Source organism: Dipodomys ordii, unplaced genomic scaffold (genome assembly GCF_000151885.1).
Source record: "Dipodomys ordii isolate 6190 unplaced genomic scaffold, Dord_2.0 Scaffold3, whole genome shotgun sequence".
NCBI classification, from domain to species: domain Eukaryota; kingdom Metazoa; phylum Chordata; class Mammalia; order Rodentia; family Heteromyidae; genus Dipodomys; species Dipodomys ordii.
Genome location: NW_012267219.1, coordinates 32,682,390 through 32,703,173, shown reverse-complemented (window position 1 = coordinate 32,703,173; position 20,784 = coordinate 32,682,390). Strand labels below are relative to the sequence as shown.

The window sequence follows — 20,784 nt, the reverse complement described above, 5'->3', positions numbered from 1 at the left end:
GTGTGTGTGTATGTGTGTGTGTGTGTATGCATGTTCTGGGGTTTGAATTCAGGGCCTGGGTACTATCCCTGAGCTTTTGTGCTCAAGGCTAGCACCGTGAGTCACAGTTCTACTTTTGATTTTTGATGATTAATTGGAGATGAGAGTCTTAAGGACTTTCCTGTCTGGACTGGCTCAGATCTCAGCCTTCGGACCAGTTTAGGATTACAGGCATGAGCCAGTGCCCAGCCTATGATCAACTATTTTATCAATTGAAAGCAAACTCCATACATATAGCGTCACTGCAAGATAACATTTCTCTTTTCTCTCTTGCTGATTAGGTCTCCTCCCTTCCTCCATGTTTCTTCTGATGTCCCCCATACTTGGCTCTCTGGCAAGCTGGGCTATGGAAAGGAATAGGGATGGATACTTTGTGGCTCCAAGGTAAGATGACAGACATGGAGCTCACACATTAGGATGTGTCTGAGAAATGTCCCTCCTCATTCTGGTAAGATGGTGGCTCTTCCTCCTCAACAGTGGCTCCTCTCTGTCTGCTCCATTCCTTCTTCCGGACTTCACAATTCTGCATGGTGGCACCGTACGACATCTTCTTCCTGGGACTCCCGGAAGGCTCATGGTTGAGTTCTGTCTCTTCAGCTAATTCATCCTGGTCAATGATCCCACATTTCTCCTCAGAGAGATTCTCTGGGTCAGCCCATTCCTGCTTCTCCCCAGAAGCAAAGACTCCATAGAAGATCACACCACTGTAGTGCACCAGTGCAGCTATGAGGAACACATTCTGCCACTCCTCACGGGTCTAAACCAGGAAATAATGCACCAAATTCAATATTTCAGCCCAAAACAGAGGTTAGGAGTGTGTCATAAAGGCCACTACTGGACAAAAGCACCTGCTTACAGCAAAGGCAGCTCTAGATCTGGCGTCCCTGGGAGAACATGTGTCCAACCCAACATTCAAGACCTATACAAAATTTGAGTGCTTAAAAACATAAAAGGGCCAGCGAGAGCAGTACATGCCTGTAATCCCAGCTCTGAGGAAGGCATAGATAGGAAGTTCAAGGCTGGTCCAGAGGAAAAAAATGTGCAAGACCCTACCTGGCTCAAATGGTTCAAAGCCCAGGACCACAAACAGTTACAGATCAAACAGTTACAGATCACAATTAATGCACACTTTTAATCTTAAGAGCACATTTGAAAATAAATTCAAGCAAGGCACTCATGGCTATAATGCCTATAATACTATACTACTTAGCTGAGAACTGAGGATTATTGTTCAAAGACAATTCAGGCAGAAAAGTCCTCTATCAACCAGCAAAATGCCAGACTGGAAGCATTTTGAGGTCGAATTCCAGCTGAGCAATCAAGTCTGAGTGAATATATTATCCTGAGTTCAAACTTCAGTACAAAAAATAAATACATAAAATTATAATATAAATTACACGCAACACCATTGCACCACTATGTTGAATATACAAATGGAGTTTTCTCTCACATAGTAGGCTAAAATAAACAGCACAGTACCTCACTATGCTAAACATCAGAGGTTTCCTTCTTGCCTGCCACTGAATACAGAGCAATATTTGGGCCATTCAGGTGTTCAACCTTGAAAGTGGTGCTGTGGCTGAAAATGATAGTAGTGCACCAGACTTGAGCAAAAGAGCTGAGGGACAGCACCAGGCCGCAAGTTCAAGCCCCATGACGACCACCAACAAAAAATAATAACAAAGTATTCAACCTTGAAAGCCATAGCTTATTTACAATCATTGTCTATATGTTAAAAACAGTAAACCAAAATATAATAGGAACTTATATTTAAAATTAGAGGGTAATAGTATCTTGGATTTTTTTATCATATTATGGACAGAGAGAACACAAATCCTCTGTCTATAAAATTCCCAAATCCCATCTTTTTTTCTGTCAAAAAAAAAAACAAAGTCACCTTATCTTTTCTTCTTTAAGAAGAGGGAAGAATTTCTGAAGACATATTTGTAATAAGCAATCAAAAACAAGTAAGTAAAAACCTATGATTCTTTTCAACCATCATGAGTCAGTAATTCTAATTTAAATAAGGCAAGACCTACCTTTTTTTTTCAGTGATAAATCTAGAGAAATCCTGTGGCCTGCAGTGGAATTCCCTGTGCCACCCACACTAGTCTAAATACACCAAGTTGAGTTCAGTGGGGACTGAGGGCCACACCCTTGAGAGTTCTTAGAAGGGTCATTAATGTCATGTTTATTCTCTTTCTTAACAGGGAAGTATAACAGCACTAAGGCTTGTATGTTGGAACATGCTAAGCCATAGATAGAAACAGGCTATAAAGTTTAAGCACTTGGAATTATAAAACAATCTTGGGTAACTCATTCATCCTGAATGGCTCATCTCAGTTTTTTTTCTGTACCTCAATAGTCTCTAGGGCCTTTGCCCTTTCCCCTAAACATTTATTTCCCAGCTGATAAAATGTAGAGCCAAACAACAATTAGCCCAAGTGCCATCAACGAACAGTGGCTTAGCCAGGTGTGGTGGTACCTGTCTGTAATTCCAGCATTCAGGAGGTGGAGGTAGGAGGATTGTGAGTTCCAGGCCAGCCTAGAATACATACTAAAATCCCTTTCTCAAAAAGCAAAACAATAAGAAATGTACTCATTACTTTGCTCATGTAACTGTAACTCCTCTGTACAGTATTTTCACAATAAAAATCTTATTAAAAAAAGCAAAACAAACAGATCAACAATGATATAAAAAGTAGAAGAGGAGGTAGAAAGGAGAAGAAGGAAGAAGCTGAAGAGGAAGACGTTGTTCACCATTGTTAAGGCTACAACTTTAAATTGGGGTAAGGCCTTGGGGTCTTCAGCTTGCATGGCCCTTCTTTCCTCTACTATTATAGCGCATAACCACAAAAGAGAGCATTACCTTGTGCTTGGTCATTGCCCCAACGATGAGAGGACAGACCATGCCGGAGAGGGTCCCCACTCCATTTGAGATCCCCATGAGAATGCTGGCGTAGCGGGGCGCAATGTCCAGGTGGTTGACGTTAAAACCTAAGGTAAAGCCAAACCTTCAAAGTCAGGGTCAAGCCCAGAATCCAAATGCCCTCTGTGAAACATGGCTTACCCCAGCTCTCATCCGTCTATTTGATCTCCTCAAGTATATGACTGATACTCTACCAAAAAAGCCCAATGGAGCCTCACTACGCAGTGTCTGCTCTAAGTGGGATACAATATTCACAAGTGATTAGGAAGATCTACATGGACTTGGATTTAGAACTACCAAAAATAGAGGGTTGGAAATCAGGAAAAGGGCAAAGCTACAGAAGAGGCTTAATGTAATGGGAACTAACTGCCAATATTGCCCAGGAAGTATATCTTAAAAGTTAGACCTCAATTTTGACAGCTTAATCAATATGCAAGTCTGAGCAAAAGATCTACAAACTTCCTCAGTTTCTTAAAAAGCTATAAAGTGAGGCACTTATCTTACAAACTTGTTTTAATAATTAAGTAAAGTAACATGTTACTTTATGCCAAAATATGCTCTTTTTATTTTTTTAACTTTATTTATTTACTTATTTAGAGATGGTATTTTACTATATTGGCCAAGCCCTAATTCAGACTCAAGTGATTCTTCTCTGTCTCCTGAGTAGCAGAGGTTATAGACATGCACCTCTACATCTGTCAATCCAAAGAATTTTTGATGTGTAATTAATTGTCCATCTATCTTGTCTACCATCATCTTCCCTAAACTAGTAAAGTCTCTAGCACATGGTAATCCCTCAATGAATTTGTTTTTATTAATTGTCGATGTGAGCTACTGAAGTATATTTTCCTTTTGGTTTGTTTTTTATCTCTCTTCTGTACAAAGAACCTAAAAATAGTATTAAAAACATTTTTTTCTTCTAATCTGACTCATTAGTTGCTTATTTTCCTACTTCCATTCAGGAAGAAATTTTAAGAAAACTTTTCTTTGGAGGCAGTAATAAATATACCATCTCTTTTAGATCACAGTGCCAATCAGAACATGAAACTGCTTCAAATTAGTTAATCTTACTGTGATATGAATGTGTTGAATGCTTTGTTAGAAAAGAATTCAAAGATAAGAAGCAATTAATATCATTGGTATTATATTCTGATACAAAGCCAAACTAGGCATCTATGTTCAGTTAAAGATGATAGAAGAAAAGCCAATTAAGTGTCTCGCTATACAATACCAGTATTCAAGTGGGGGGGGGAGAATCACTGATATATTTTTCATAGCAGATAAAAAAAATTACACACCAGCTGGGAGAGTCTGTCTTCTCTACCTAGGATATTTCTCAAAGCAGTAACCAATTACTTAGCCCTGTATCTAACCTCACCTATCTTGGTTCTGATGTCTATAATCAGCTCCAAATTCATGCCAGTCTTCCCTGATAATCCTATTTATCCTTTATGAAGTTGGCAGGCAGGAGAGCTTGAGTAATGGCTGCTCCCAGGGTTGTAGTCCTTCTCAGAGTGTCATTGTTGAGTCAGATCTTTATTCCAGTCTAAGCACTCAAAATACTTGGGCAAGTTACATCACCTCCCTGAGCCTCCCTTTCCTCATCAGTAAAATAGATGTAGCAATGTCCTTTTCACAGGATTGCAATGAGAATAAAGTGAGATCATAGTTTTAAAGTGGCAAGATAAAGTAAGTGCTTTTAAAAGGCAGCTCATAACCCCGGGAGTACTGGGTGCCTCTCTTCCTGATTGTGACTTAATTGGCAGTTCAGGAGAATGAAAACAATATGAACCAGAATGATCCAATATCTCTGGGAACAGGATATGAATCTCTTGCCTCACAGAGTTATCAAGGGAAGGAAGGGGTTCCTCAACATCCTTCTGGAAGCAAGTCAGAATTGATCTATCCTCACCACTCAACATGTGGACTCCCCTCCAAGACATGGTAATGACGGTCTATAATCACAGCACTCAGGAAGCAGGGGCTGGAAGAACACAAGTTCTGTGCCAACCTGAGCTACATAGTGAGTTCAAGACCAGGCTGAACTACCAATTGAGATCCTGTCTCAAAAACCCAAGGGTTGGGTATGTGATTCAGTGGTAGAGTGTTTGATTAGCACATATAAGGCAATAAATTCAATCTCCAGTAATCACACACACACACACACACACACACACACACAGAAAGAGAGTATAGAATAACGATACCTTCACTCTGCAAAGCTTGTTAGAAATGTAGACTCTCAGGACATACTCTAGACCTACAAAATCACAATCTGCCACTGGTGACCAGCTCAAGTTATTTCTTTTATACATTATAAATAGTCAAGCAAGGTCTCAAATCCACTTCTATGTACTTCCAAACCCAACTTCTTACCTGTAAGCTACTTTGAAAATAGACATTTTTCCTTCCTAAAAGAAACAAGTAGCCAGGGTCCAATGGCTCACATCTGTAATCCTAGCTACTCGGGAGGCTGAGATCTGAGGATGCTCAGGTAGGCAAGTCCATGAGACTCTTATCTACAATTAATCACCAAAGGGCCACAAGCAGAGCTGCAGAGCAAATGGGAGAACACTAGCCTTGAGCAAAAAAAGCTAAGGGACAGAATCAGGCCCTGAGTGCCATTGAGCTCTAGGACTAGCACACACATGAAAGCAAACCACAAAAGCAGGGTCTTGACTTTCCTTCCCAGTAATACATGATGAATTTTTTTTTGTCGGTTGTGGGGCTTGAACTCTGGGCCTGAGTGATGTCCCTCAGCTCTTCAGCTCAAAGTGAGCGCTCTGCCACTTGAGCTACAGCACCACTTCTGGTTTTCTGGTGGTTTTATTGGAGATAGGAGTCTCACGGTCTTTCCTGCCTGGGCTGGCTTTGAACTGTGATCCTCAGATCTCAGCCTCCTGAGTAGCTAGGATTACAGGCGTGAGCCACCAGCGCCCAGCTACATGATGAATTTATAGACAAGATTCAGAAACCCAAAGAATGCTTTACCTGAAATAGCAAAGCCACTAAATCCTACAGCAAGCACCAGAAAGGAGATAGCCACCCCTTTGGTATGGGAAAAACCAACCACCAGGAGCAAGGTGGCCTCCATGCCAAAACCTGCAAATAAAAAGAGAATAGGGGCAATGTTATTCTCATATCAGTCAGCCCAACATCATTGATTTATCAAGTAAGAATCCATATTTCCCATCCTAAATGTATACAATCCGGCACAGTACTTACAGATGTTTCAAGACTTCATGACTATGTTCACGTGACCTTTCTAACATTATCCCGTTGCACCTTGAGCTCCAAATGATCCCAGTCTATTCCAGCAAGGCTTCCAGAATGAGGAATGCTGTTAGTTCACCAAGGGATAGTTGCTTTTTCCATTTCATAAGCCAAGTATGGGTGGTTCATGCTTGTAATACTAGCTACTCAGAAAGCTGAGATTGAAGAATCATGGTTCAAAGCCAGCCCAGGCAGCCCACAAGACTCATCTCTAGCCACCAAAAAATGCCAGAAGTAGAACTGTGGCTGAAGTGGTCAATCATCAGCCTCAAGCAAAATCATTAAGGAACAGTGCTCAGCCCTGAGTTCAAGCTCCAGAAAAAAAAGAAAGAGAGAAAGAAAGAAAGGAAGGAAGGAAGGAAGGAAGGAAGGAAGGAAGGAAGGAAGGAAGGAAGGAGAGAGAAAGAAAGAGAGAGAGAAAGAAAGAGAGAGAGAGAAAGAAAGAGAGAGAGGGGGAGGGAGGGAGGGAGGAAGGAAAGAAAAAGAAGAAAAGAAACTCTCACATAAAACATGGGGCTTTTCACATAAAATAACATGATAGATAACCTTCTTCTAATATTAACTGTTGAAAGCAGCCAGACAGCTGTAGTGATCATCTGAAATAAAACACAATATCTTACTCTTTGGGGAGCATAAGAGAAAATTCTTCCCCTTTAAGTTCACCCAGCTCTCAGGACAAAACTATTTTCTGTTCCTTTCATTCATAACAATACAACACAATAAAATATGATGATAAAGTTATAAATAAGTTTCTTCTCACCATAAAAAGAAAAGAAATGAAGAGAGAGAAGAAAGAAGGAAAAAAGAAAGGAAGGAAGGAAAGAAAGAAAGAAAGAGAAAGAAAGAAAGAAAGAAAGAAAGAAAGAAAGAAAGAAAGAAAGAAAGAAAGAAAGAAAGAAATGAAATTCAACTAACATCAGACAGGAAGATGGTATAAACACCCTTTGCAGTATGTGAAGTTGTGGGGTGCGGGATGGGAAGGGGAGGAAGGAAGGGTAATTAGCAGGACTCTATTTTGGAGACTGTCCACTAACTCCATATGATTGAACTACAGTTACCTCCAAGGCTACATACTTGGTTCACCTTATTTCACTCCTCAAAAGCCAAAGCAAACCAATCACAGGTTCTTTCTTTTTCTTCTTTAGGTTCAGGCTTGAGTTTAGGGTCCAGAAAGAGCTAACTTCAGATTTCACTCAGAACCACTATATTGTGACCTTGGATAAATCATATCACTTTCCCAATTCCTCAGCTAAAAATAAATAAATAAAGGCCAGGTGCCAGTGGCTCATGCCTGTAATCCTAGCTACTCAAGAGACTGAGATCTGAAGATCACAGATCAAAGCCAGCCCAGACAAAAATCCAGGACACTCATCTGCAAATTACCCAGCAAAAAGCTGGAAGGAAATACAGATGTAACTCAAGTGATAGGACATCATCCTTGAGTGAAAAACCTTGAAGAAAGAATGTGAGACTCTGAGTTCAAGCCCCAGTAACTCCAGCACAAAACACACACACACACACACACACACACACACACACACACACACACAAGGAAATGCCAACACAATCTTATAGGACACCAAAAGATGAAACTGATCTATAAATATTAAATGTGTGTACATATGGATACAAATGGCAGCCAGAGATCCATTATGCAGACACTTGAGAAGCCCCTTGGAATTCTTTCCTCAGGCTTCATATGGAGCTCTGATGGTTCTGAGGCCTTAAAAAAATCTCTGTCACCTCCCACTGTCACTTTTGCCACTGTTATTTTCGCCACTGCCTGGGGCCCCATCATCTTACATGGCAACTCCAACATTTGATGGATCTTCCTTCTCTGTCCTCTTCTGATCCATTAGCCACCCCAATGTGTTTCTCAACTACATGCTTAATTACTCTTTCTTTATCATTAATGAAGGGTCGCACTTCACTAGTACAGTGCTAATAATAGTCCCTCTTGCTGCTTCTCTTCTGCAAACCTTGCCTCTGTGCTCATGTCTATTCACCCTGATGAAGCTCTTTGTCTGTCATTCTCACACTCTACAGCTGTTTCCTAACTACACAGGTCAACCTCAAGTCTGTGCAGAGTATTTGCCACATGCCCTTCCTTTGCCTGGATTCCTTATTCCCCATTAAGTTCTCTTTTTCTTTAAAGTCCTCTTCCAATACTGGATGCTTTCTCTAGAAACCTTTGTGGATAACCGTCTCACCTTTAACCAGGGATGCTGACATCTCCTCCTTCTTCTTTATATACTAGAACCTTTTTACATTACTTTGTAACTTTTCATTGGTGTTTCTGCCTCTCCATAAACCCATACTTTTACTACAGAATCTAGCTGGCAATGTAGTAGGTGCTCAATAAATAAAAGTAAATTGATACCAAGGAAATAAAATGGGATCACCAGGTATAATCACCTATTGTAGATATTGACTGCTATTTATCTGTCTGAACCCATGTCTTCAAAATCACCATAAAGAAGGACAAACATTAGTAACTATTAAATGTACAACTACGGAGGGTCGTAGAAAACTATGGAAGCAGTAATGCTTGTTGTTTCATTCAGCTTGGTTTGGTACTAGAGACTGAGCCCAGGGCCTCATGTCCATAAGCAAGCACTTCCACTAACGATCCACATCCCCAACCCTCCTCCTTGTCTGCCTCCTCTTCCTGATCATCTTCTATTTACCTCCTCCTCCTTCTCTTCCTCTCTTTTTTTGAGATGGAGTTTCATTAGATAGCTTGGGAAAGCCTCAAACCTGTGATCTACCTGCCTCAGCCTCCCAAGTTGCCAAGATAACAGAGCACTATCATGGGAATGGTTTTTAAAACTGCTGACTGAAGAAAAGGCCTTTAAAAGCCTAAATGGAAAAATGAAATATAATAAAAGCCTAAATGCTCCCCCATGGTATAACTCCTGTTTTCACTGTATTTGATGTTGGTATACTTTGTGGAGGGGAAGGGAAAAAACAAATCGTTTGAATAGGGATACAGGTGGACCCACTGCAACAATGAGATGTACAAGATGCTATGTTGAAAAATGAACTTTACAACTTTGGCGAGGGGTGGGAGGAGAGAGCTTGATATGAAATGTATTCATTACCTTGCCCTTGTAACTGTAACCCTCTGTATGGTATTTTCACAATAAAATAAATAAATAAATAAATACAAACAAAAGCCTAAATGGGGTGATGCATGCCTCTAATCCCAGCACTCAGAAGTTGGAGGCAGAAGTATCATAAGTTCAAGGCTATTTATTGTAACAACCTTATTGTAAGAACCTATCTCCAAAATAATAATAATAGGCTTAAGTGGTTTCTGCTGACAGTTAAAAATCTGCAAATAGAACTGTGTATTTTGAGAGATTAACAATAAAATGTAAACATCGGAGTAGCCAATGCATCCTCAAATGAACCTATCTTGAGTTGAGAGAAATACCAGTAGAATTTTAAAAGTCAAGAAAACTTTCATTTCATATTTTTTTAAAAAAACAGTCTGAAGCTCACACAGGCAACTGATTCAACCAGACTGGATTTTTTTTTACTTTAGTCATGCTTCACACATCCTTTAGCAAGGCATACAAGAATCTGACATTGGTCTCCAAGGATCTTGGAAATGTGCCTGATTGGGAATGAACAAGAACTCTAGACTATCATGTCTTAAGGTGATGGGTTTGTGCTAAATGGTGGTAACCTCCTAGAATCCTTGACTATGGAAGAAAAGAAGGATGTGACAGGCTCCAAGACATGTGTGATTCTCCTCAGATAACAAATGTCCTCTCTATTTGTTTTTATGAAATGGGAAGTTCTCTAGAAGATCATTGTTATGGCCTTGCTGTATCAACATATATCTGGATTATCCAATGATAGCACACAACTCTGTTTTCCTATAATTACCTCTGTATTTAAGCAAGGTGTGTTTTCTCCTTAAAAAAAAATCCTAGGTTGGGGATGTGGCTTAGGGGTAGAGTGTTTGCCTAGCATGCATGAAGCCCTGGGTTCAATTCCTCGGTGCCACATAAAAAGAAAAAGCTGGAAGTGGCACTATGGCTCAAATGGCAGAGTGCTAGCCTTGAGCAAAAGAAGTTCAGGGACAATGCCCAGGCTCTGAGTCCAAGCCCCAGGACTAGTAATAAAAAATAAAATCCTATATAGAATTTATGGAGGCAAAAGGGGAGGAAGATGAAGGGCAGGAAGAAGACGCTGACAAGGAGAAGGGTTGGGGATACTGGATCATTAGTGGAAATGCTTATTTAATAGACATGAAGCTTTGGGTTCAATCTTCAGTACCAAACAGAGACAACCCAAACTACAAATGCTACTGCTTTCCTTGATGTACACGGAGATACTGAATCGAGGTATTTTTCAAAGATGGAAGAGGAGCCAGGAGATTTCATATGCAAATAATAATTTCTGCAGTGGTGGGGAGATTTTCTCTCAACTTGCTCTTGGTTAGAATGTAAAAGATAATTGAGAGCTCTCCTCCACTGGCCAACATCATCTCCACCAATTACAGAGAGGCATTAGCACTAAACAGGACAGAACTAAATATGACACAACATTGCCACAGAACGTGTTCAAGAGTCTTCAAGGCATCTGGGTTTTGAAGTGGTTGTGAAATTAGAATTCACCCAAGATCTGACTTCAACTTGCTGATTTAGAAATACATTACTTTAGTCAATGGAGACATAATTGAATAGTAGGCATTTATTGAATGCTTCATTTGGAAAGCTTCTGGTATTTTTGTTTGGTTTGGCTTGGTTTTGCTTTGCTTTGCTTTACTTTGTTTTGCTCTTGTATATAGCCTAGGCTGGCCTTAAACTCAAAATCCTTCCCATCTTAATCTCCCTCATGCTGGTTCTATAAGCATGTACAACAAGTCCTGTTTATCATTTTAGATTATTAGTCACACTGGATTTCCATGATGTTGTAGGATCATATTGTGCCTGCTCCTGAATCTCCCCATATATATTATTTACTTCCAAATAGACTTTTCCTATCTAATCTTGAATAGGAACAGAGTGGCTAAGAGCATTAGCAATGGGATCAGCCAAACCTCATATCTTACACAGGATCAGAACTTCTGTCTGTAAGTTGTATCTAGTAATAGTATCTCTTCTACGTAGTGATTCTATAGTACCTCTTCTACATAGTGATTCTACAGATTAAATAAAATAATGTATGTAAACAATTTCACTTAATGTTGGGCACAGACAGCACTCAATAAATGCTCATTTATAAAGCAAAATAAATGAGCTGAGAAGTAAAGAAGAGGTTAGAAAAGGTAAATAGCCATGAACACTATGAGAGTCTCTAACTAATTGCACCTTCCTCTTTCTTTGCAAAAGAAAGCATAAGCTAAACAAAGCAGGAGAGTGGTTGGTATGAATTTGTGTGTACATGTGTACATGTGTGTATGCATGCACCACCCATGCACAGCATAGAAGAATATGGAGAGAAAATGCTTCTGTGCCTTTTCAAATCATATGTATGTGCAGAATAAGAAGGAAAAAAGGAATAAACTGGATAAAAAAATCAACATGGCTGGGAGCAGGCGGCTTATACCTGCATTCTTAGCTACTTAAGATGCTGAGATCTGAGGATTGTGGTTTGAAGCCAGCCTGAGCAAAAAAGTCTGTGAAGCTCTAATCTCCAATTAACAACCAAAAGCTAGAAGTGGAGCTGTGGCTCAAGACGTAGAGTGCAAGTCTTCAGCACAAAAACTCAGATACAGTGCCCAGGTTTTGAGTTCAAGCCCCAGGACCAGCATATGATAATAATAATAATAATACCGATGATGATGATGATGATGATGATGAAGGATGCATAGAAAAGATAAGCATACATAACTGGAAGTCATTTTGTTTTGCCTTGAGTATAGATGGAAGAAATATTTCTTTAGTTTTAAGTGTGCCCTGATTTATTAAGTTGTACCCCCTCAGATTACATGAGTTCAAACTGATGTCCGGGGTCTGATATAATAGATAAGCTGGGGAGATGGACTTAGGGGTCTTTAAGATCTGCTCCAATAACTAGATCCCAGCTCTAACATATGTTCTGAAGCTCTTCTACTCTAAGTCCACAAAAGCCACAATGCCCCGTATGAAGTCCACAATACCTCCGCAGTTCATGATCTTCCTGACAGCAGTCGTGGTCAAGATTTTCCTGCTTCTTAAATAATCAGCCAGTTGTCCTCCAATGGGCACAACGATTGTCATCACCATGTGTGGAACCGCTGACAGGAGACCCACCTGGAGGAAAAGAAACAGTGAGCCATCTTTCATCTTTCATGGCTTCTGTGAGATACAGCTTCATACTTCCCTGCTCACCCCTATGCCAAAGCCACAGCCACTACTAAATGTAATCATCTATTATGGGTTCCCAAGGAGGTCTGGGTTTTATAATAAAGGATCCATGAGTGAATGACTTTCAGCTTAGACTTATCTGTCTCATCTACCAGACTGGAATCTCCCTGAGGGCAGAGATGACTTTTACTAATCAAGAAGCCTCAAAAGCAACCAGCATGTGGAGAACAGAGCACTCAATGTGAGCAGAGTGCTCACTGCTGGCAGCCAGCATCATGTGGCTACTGGTTCTTCCATGGTCCCTTCCGATAATCACTGCAGCTGTTCAGACATCTATCTGTGTTAGGAGGCTGTTCTTACCCATAGAGGGAAGAGGTTTTATTCTCTGACGATGATAGTTGATGTTTCCTTATGGAAACATCTCTTCCCGAGACAAAAATGACTAAGCCAGGCCCAAAGAAACATAGGTCCCATGATTTCCCTTATTTGCAATAACTAGTATATGTCTGAGATGAGTAGAAAAAGTCAAAAGCTATGTACATATGACCAGATAAGATGAAGTTAAGCAAAATGAATCCCAAGATAGGGATACAAGTGGTTGCTTCTTTCTTGCTATTGTTTCTAACACATTTATAAGGTGCCATGTGATTTTTTTTGTTGCTTTGTATGTTCCTCCCCCTATGGTATAACCCCTGTTTTCACTGTATTTGATTTCAGCATAATTTGGGGAGGGGAAGGAAAAAAAACAGAATGTTTAAATAGGGATACAGGTGGACCCATTGTAACAATGAGATGTACAAGATACTATGTTGAAAAACAAACTTTACAATTTGGGTGGGGGGGGGAGTGTAGTTGTGGAGGTGGGGTAGGTAGGGTAGGGGACAAAGAAAGGAGGCAACAATGCTTGATAAGCAATGTACTCATTACCTTGCTTATGTAAAAAAACATATAAAAAAAGGCAATCGCTGGAAATGTTAAAAGAGTTCTTTCTAGCCATCGTAAGCAAGGGTTGTTAATACTATAACCCACATTATGGAGTGAAAGATGTATAGTCTGAGGATTGAACTTTAAGGTTCTTTCTGCTACTCAATAAATAATTTATAAGGAGAAAAAACCCACACTATCAAATCTTTTTTGTCCTTTCATATTCAGTAGTTGAATGAGCTTTACAATTATTTAAGATTCACTAGAACTTAAATTATTTATTTAGTTATTTATTTTGTTGGTCCTGGGGCTTGAACTCAGGCCCTGGGCACTGTCTCTGAACTTCTTTTGCTCAAATATAGCACTTTACCACTTGAACTATAGAGCCATTTTTGTTTTTTTCTGTTTATGTGGTAATAAGGAATCGAACCCAGGGCTTCATGCATGCTACATAAGTACTCTACCACTAAGCCACATTCCCAGCCAGAAGTTAAATTTTTAGTGTAGCTTTGATAAGAAAAAAATGAGAAAGCTATTACATTTTGAAGAGAATATATAATTTGCCTGAACATCAGGCTATTAGGTATCATAGACTATTATAAATTATTAACAGCAATTTATTTCATAATATAAAGATATTCTTGGCATATAATATAAAAATAAATTAATATAAATATGTATATAATATACAATACAAATAAATATAATAAATCATGAGACGATATATATTTTATATTATAATATGTAATTATATAACATAATTATATAATATATAATAAATATTGCATCTCTCTTGATTTCAAGAGAGCTAAAGTTCAAGAATATTCAAAACATCGTTGTGTTTACCTTACTTATTGCAAATCCAAAGACCTCTTCAAAATAAGCAGGCTGACTTATTAAGAGCAAATAAAAGGTCCAGCTTCGGCAAAAATTTGCCACAATGATTGCATAAACCGGCAGTGATGTAAAAAATCTTTTCCATGGTGTATTAAATTTCTAGGGAGTAAAAGAATACCATGAGATTTTTCAATAAAGATATTGATGTGTTTTTTAAGAAAATAACACTATCATTGAGAGAATTAATCAAAGAAAAAAAATGTAAAACTTTTATCTATCTTTTTTTTTTTTTGGTCATGGGGCCTGAACTCTGGGCCTCGGCACTGTCCCTGAGCTCTTCAGCTCAAGGCTTGTACTCTACCACTGGAGCCACAGTGCCACTTCCCGCTTTTTCTGCTTATGTGGTGCTGAGGAATCTAACCCGGGCCTCATGCATGCAAGGCAAGCACTCTACCACTAAGCCACCTTCCCAGCCCTATCTATCCATTTATACTTACACTTAGACTAACCAAGTTGGTTCCTTCTCCTATACTTGTCTCTATATAGGTTCTCTCCTCATTAGAGATGGTTGGGTGCATTGCTGGACACTCATAGGCCTGTAATAGCCAAAACACGTACCAAATAATCCCAAACATACCTGCAGTTAAAAAACAAAAGGGTGGAAGATAATGTCTCATTTTCTTCCATCTCTAAATTTTTCACTTTTTATGATACTCCCAAATAGTGGTCTGTTTTAGTTAAGACAAAGAATTGTGTTGACTTTCCTGTTGTTGTTAACTGGTTTTTAAAGGAAGATAATGTTCTGCCTATTTAAAACAATGGTCTCTAATATAAACGTTAGATCAATAACAAGTAGACAAGGGTTCTATTTACACGATAAACTTGTCTTCCTAATTTCTGTTTTCATACAAGAAACTCACAGCCAAACCCTTATACAATAGGATACCATACCTATGCCTCACTATATGTGAACCATGATGTCAGATCACTCACCATAAATGTAAAAGACGGAGGCCCAACCAATGTACTGCACCAACACCCCTGCCAAGGGCATGGCTACCACTGCCCCTGCATAGGAACCTGGAGAAAAGAAAAGATTGACAGACAAATTGGCCCATTGGCATGCAAGCCTTCTAAAACCACAGGGAGTTCATGTGGCAAAATTGAGAATAAATCAGCCCTGAGTCCAAACCAAACTACCTGAATAGGAAGAATCAGGTAAACTCCCAGTTTACCTTAAAAACAAAGCTCAGATCTCAGCCTCTTGAGCAGCTAGAATGATAGGTGTGAGGCACCAGAACCCAGCTCATTTTATTTATTTTTTTAGGTATTCTATTTTATGAAATGAACGGTTGCTGGTTCTCCAACTGAAAATCAATACAATCGCTAGGTGTGGTGGTACACATCTGTAATCCTTGCTGCTCAGAGGGCAGAGGCAGAAAGATTGCAGGTCAAAACTCAATCAAAACCCAGTCTCAATATTTATACAGGTAAATACTTACCTGTATGTGGAGGATGTTTATCTTGTCTAGACAAGATAATAAGAGCTAGAACCCGTGACCTGGCCTCTCTATCTTCTGTAGCTGTAGCATAGTAGCAAAGAAATACAAACCCTACTGAACTACCAATAAATATTAACTGAAATGAAAAGTTAACATCTAAAACTTCTTCCAGGCCATGGAAGAAGCATGAGGAAGTGGTGCTGTGGCTCAAGCGGTAGAGCGCTCGCCTTGAGCTAAAGAGTGCAGGGACAGCACCCAGGCCCAGAGTTCAAGCCCCACGACTGACAGAGAAAAAAAAAAGAAAAGAAATGAAGCATGAAAGGAAATTCTGCTTTCTATAATCCAATGTTAAGGGTGATCTTGAGGCAATAAGAATTGGAGGAGTCTTCCAGAAAAATAGATTAAATCACATCTTTCTAAACTAAGCTACCCCCAAGGAAGGTCCAACTTTGGATCTGGAATCTCAATGTAACACCCGAGGAAGTTCAAAGACTCAGAGATAAGATAGGAATGAAATATCCATCACCTGGGCTTGGTTTGAGGGCAAACCAAGCTGCATATGTGAAGTTACCTTGCAAGCTATCAAGGTTTATACAAATGCTATTACTGCTATATCATGGATCAGAATGACGAGGTACTTTTATTTTTTGAAGCTCAGAATTCCTTAAGTAATAAGGTAAGCATTCCACGGCATATGTTAGTAAAGAGCTTCAGATCAACTCTGCTGTGTGTGGAAAAAGTAGTCTTCTGCCCAGGCCCAGATTCCCTGGAAGGGAGCACAGGAAATGTGGTTAAGATGATTTAGAGATCCACCTGGAGCAGGGAAGATGAGAGCTAGCCAGCCCACAACGAAGAAGATGCTTTCTGAATGTCAAGTTCTGGGCTAAATATACTACACCTAGAGTTGATTATTCATTTGGTTTTGTTCCAGTCTGGTTTATTTTTGCCAGTCCTAGGACTTGAACCCAGGGCCTGGGTGCTGTCCCTCCCTGAGCTTTTGTGCTCAAGGCTGGTGCTCTACCACTTGATCCATACTTCACTTTCAGGTTTTTATGTTAATTGGAAGTAGGAATCTCACAGACTTTCCTATGCAGGCTGGTTTTGAATTGCTCTCCTCAGATTTCAGCCTCCTGAGTAGCAAGGATGACAGGCATGAGCCACCAGTGCCTGGCTCTGCACCTAGAGTTTTAATTTCCCAATTTTTACCTGATGTAGTTACCAATGTTAGCCACATGTTGCAGGAGAAACTATGGCTTGGAAAGGGAAGATAAATGGTTTTTGAGGTGACTGAGGTATAAGGACATGTTTCTTATAGAGGAACCCAGGTTTGTGAGAATCCCTCACACTATAATAATTCAGTCCTGCTACTTCACTGCCAAAATGTCAATAGTGCCTTATTGTAAGAAGTATTCTTTCAGTCAGGTGTAGGGATGCACATCTGTATTACCAGAACTCCAGAAGATGAGGCAGAAGGATACAATTTCATAGCAGGACACAAACTCAAAAAAGTAAAACAAAATGATTCTTCCACGGGGGAAAGGATCTATCAAACTCGGTCATCTTTTCAGACACAGCTTTAATGGAGGCTCCTCACACTCACTCCCTCATCCACAGCTCCTTGAGTGTACCCCCAAGAGCACATACTACTCCCAGACTAAACCCCAACTGCAGAGAGTACCTCAGTGCCTTATGTGCTCACAGAGGAAGCCCCAAAAGAAGATGGGGTGTCACGATGAAGAAGAGTAGCTGAGCGGGGAGTGGGAACACTAGGCATGAGAATTTAATCTTTTTTTTCCTTCCCAAGCCTCAGTTTCTTTTTTTTAATTTTATTTTTGTATATTTTTATTGTAAAAATACTGTACAGAGGGGTTACAGTTACATGAGCAAGGAAATGAGTACATTTCCTATGGAGCTTTGTTGCCTCCTCCTTTGTTTTCCTCCTACCATCCCTTCCCTCCCACCTCCACAACTACCCCCCCACCCCCTCACCCCTTCCTCCAACCCTACCCACCCACCAAAGTTGTAAAGTTCATTTTCAACATAGTATCTTGTACCTCTCATTGTTACAATGGGTCAACCTGTATCCTTATTTAAGCATTTTGGTTTTTCCCTTCCCCTCCCCAAATTAGAGAAGTATATATACAAGATGCAGGGCACTGACATCAAATACAGTGAAAACAAGGGTTATACCGTGGGGGAGGAACATACAAAGAAATAAAAAATCACATGGTACATTATAAATACGTTAGAAACAATAGCAAAAAAAAGATACTTGTGTCCCTATCTTGGGGTTCATTTTGCTAAACATCATCTTATCTGCTCATAGGTACATAGCTTTTGACCTTTTCTGCTTGTCCTACACATGGACTAGTTATTCAAATAAGGGAAACCATGGAACCTATGTTTCTTTGGCCTAAGCCTCAGTTTCTTTAACCGTAAAACAATATAGTGTGAGTAAGTGATTTATGGACTCCTCTTCTCACACCAGTATCTTTTCAGATTAAGATCCGATAAGCTCCCAAGCCTGGGTTTCCTTCTGATGGAAGATATTTCCCGGGACTGGTCTTAGAGCTGAAGCCACTCCTTAGCTGAGACATATAATAAAGTCTGTGACCTTGACCAAGTAACTTTCCTTGAGAATCAACCCTTTCTTAAATCAGTCCTTTTAGGGCTATAAAAAGACAATATGGATTGGGAGTGGCTGCTTAGGCATTCTCAATTTGCTGGCAAGTCAAAAAGAAAGGTCTTACAAATAAACCAACAGAGAAAGCAAGGCCAAGGATCTAAAAACCCACAGTCAGCAAGTAGTAGCTAGGCCAAAAAAAAAAAAAAAATTTGTTTTTCAGGACAGGAAAGGCTAAAGACATTTTGGCTGTTCATACAATTCCAAACTAAGCACAAAACAGACATGAGTGAATAGTTCATAACAAATCCCCAGGAATATTTCTGATTGTTCTTGTCGGTGGTATTATTTAAGGGCTGGTGCATGGCCCAATTGGTAGAGCAACTCTTAGCAAGCCCAGAGCGCTAAGTTCAAATCCCAGAATCACCAAAAATAAAAATAAAAAAGGAGAGCAGAACAAAGAAATGAAAATATAGAAATGAAAAGGAAGATTTATTTCTCCTTTTTGCAAAGCTGGCCTTAGAAAAGACATGCTGGCCTCAGAAATCAGACCAAGGAAGAGAGGCAGAACAAGAAGTCGTGTGAGGATTTCCTCCAGAAAGCATGTCTCCACAGACAGGCCAATTTGAACAGCTATTCAATTCAAACCACTTTCACAACCACTAAAGAGCCTTCCTTAATAAGGACATATTAAAGAAGCCTGAAGAGGAAGAGTAATATGATTAAGAACGAATTCTTTTGTTACAAACAAAATAAATAAAAAGCAGGCATTTGGGATCATGCTGTGGATAGACTGACCTGCATGGACAAGGACATGAAATGAAAACTCAGAGATTTCTCAAGACCAGCTCTACAAGGAAAAGGATTTGGGATCATAAATAAAAAACTTGAATTTCTAGCAACATTACCAAGAATCCATGGCCAATCTTCTTACCCAGTCATTGCAAAAGCAGCCCCCAAAAGGAAGGACAGTCTAAAGATAGCATATATTATCTGGGCACGAGTGTCACACATCTGTAATCCTACCTAGCTACTCAAGAGGCTGAGGATTGCGGTTCAAAGCCAGCCTCTTATCTCTAATTAACAACACATACATACACACACACACACACACACACACACACACACACACACACACAAAACCAAAACAGAAGTGGCACTGTGGCTCAAGTCATAGAGTAAACAGCCTTGACTGAAAAGCTAAAAAGAAGAAACACAAAAAGATAACTCATTACCTTACTTATGTAACCGTAACCCTCTGTACAGCATCTTTACAATATTTTTTTTAAAAAAACAAGATAATGTATAATTTTCTTTCCAGGTACTGGTGGCTTATGCCTGTAATCCTCGCTACTCAGGAGGCTTCACTAAAGATAACAGTGTGAAACACAATGGGATAAATCCAATCCTTACAGCTTGGGCTACATTCTGACTTTTAGAGTCTAAAGCACATTTGCCTTCATGGACCCTTTTCCCTATAAAAACATTTTAAAGTACATTTTACAGTTTATGATGTCTCCATTTTGTTTTTGTTTGTGACAATACTGATGCTCAATGCTTGGCATTTGCTAATAAGCAACTCCCCTACCACTTGAGCTATGCTCCCAGCTTTTTTTTTTGCTTTTAGTTTGTTTTCCAGGAAGGGTCTCTCACGTTTGCTCAAGTCAGCCTTGGACAATATCCCTCTTCTACCTGTGCCTCCTAAGTAGTTGGTACCTCAAGAGTACACAACCACTCCTGGCATGTTAACAAGATGAAGTTCACTAAGTTTTTAGCCAGGCTAGCCTCAAATAGACACATTTCTGTCTCTACCCTCCAACATCCAGGATTGCAGGCACGAACCTCCACATCTGACTACCATATTGTATTTCTAACTTTAGCAAAATTTGGAGCCCCAGGAATTAAAATTACATCACTCTTTGGGGAGCACTAATTTTCTTTGAGTAAGATGAATGGGTACCACTTCATTTTTATCTGTAATATTGTGAATATATGAATTTAAATATCTCTATGCCGATTTGACATGCTAGTAGTAAGGAAAGTACCATATCAAGAGAGAGGTAAACTCATTGCAGAACCTGTGTTACCTTGGGTAAGTCATTGCACTTCAGCGTCAATGTTTAAAAAAGAGGGACTTGATAATCCCACCTCTTTCACTTTTGGTCTTAGCCAATGGCATTTGTTGGCCAATCCAACAACCACCTCCAACTGCTTATCCCTTCTCCTTCTCTACTTCAGATGCTAGTTCTCCTAACCTTCTTAGAATATGACACAATTAGGACCAAGGAAAGTGAAAGTCTAGTGGGAGCTGTGGAAAGCTATTTTGTTTTCCTGGTTAAAGGAAGAGAAGGAGCA

General features: G+C 39.7%; 1 protein-coding gene across 2 annotated transcripts in view; it reads right to left on the bottom strand.

Moving 5' to 3' along the window:
- Positions 1-230: 230 nt before the first annotated feature.
- Slc17a8 (solute carrier family 17 (vesicular glutamate transporter), member 8) overlaps positions 231-20,784 on the bottom strand; it is a 39,239-nt gene continuing 18,685 nt past the window's right edge. Inside the window, exons 6-12 of one of the 2 annotated variants that reach the window (XM_013020315.1) lie at positions 15,298-15,384; positions 14,802-14,941; positions 14,314-14,463; positions 12,357-12,489; positions 5,960-6,070; positions 2,909-3,036; positions 231-796 (exon numbers count right to left, since the gene is read on the bottom strand). In XM_013020315.1, the coding sequence (XP_012875769.1) occupies positions 452-796; positions 2,909-3,036; positions 5,960-6,070; positions 12,357-12,489; positions 14,314-14,463; positions 14,802-14,941; positions 15,298-15,384 (1,094 nt within the window). In that variant the 3' untranslated portion in view covers positions 231-451. The remainder of the gene's footprint in view (positions 797-2,908; positions 3,037-5,959; positions 6,071-12,356; positions 12,490-14,313; positions 14,464-14,801; positions 14,942-15,297; positions 15,385-20,784) is intronic. The other variant, XM_013020321.1, reaches the window with a different exon arrangement.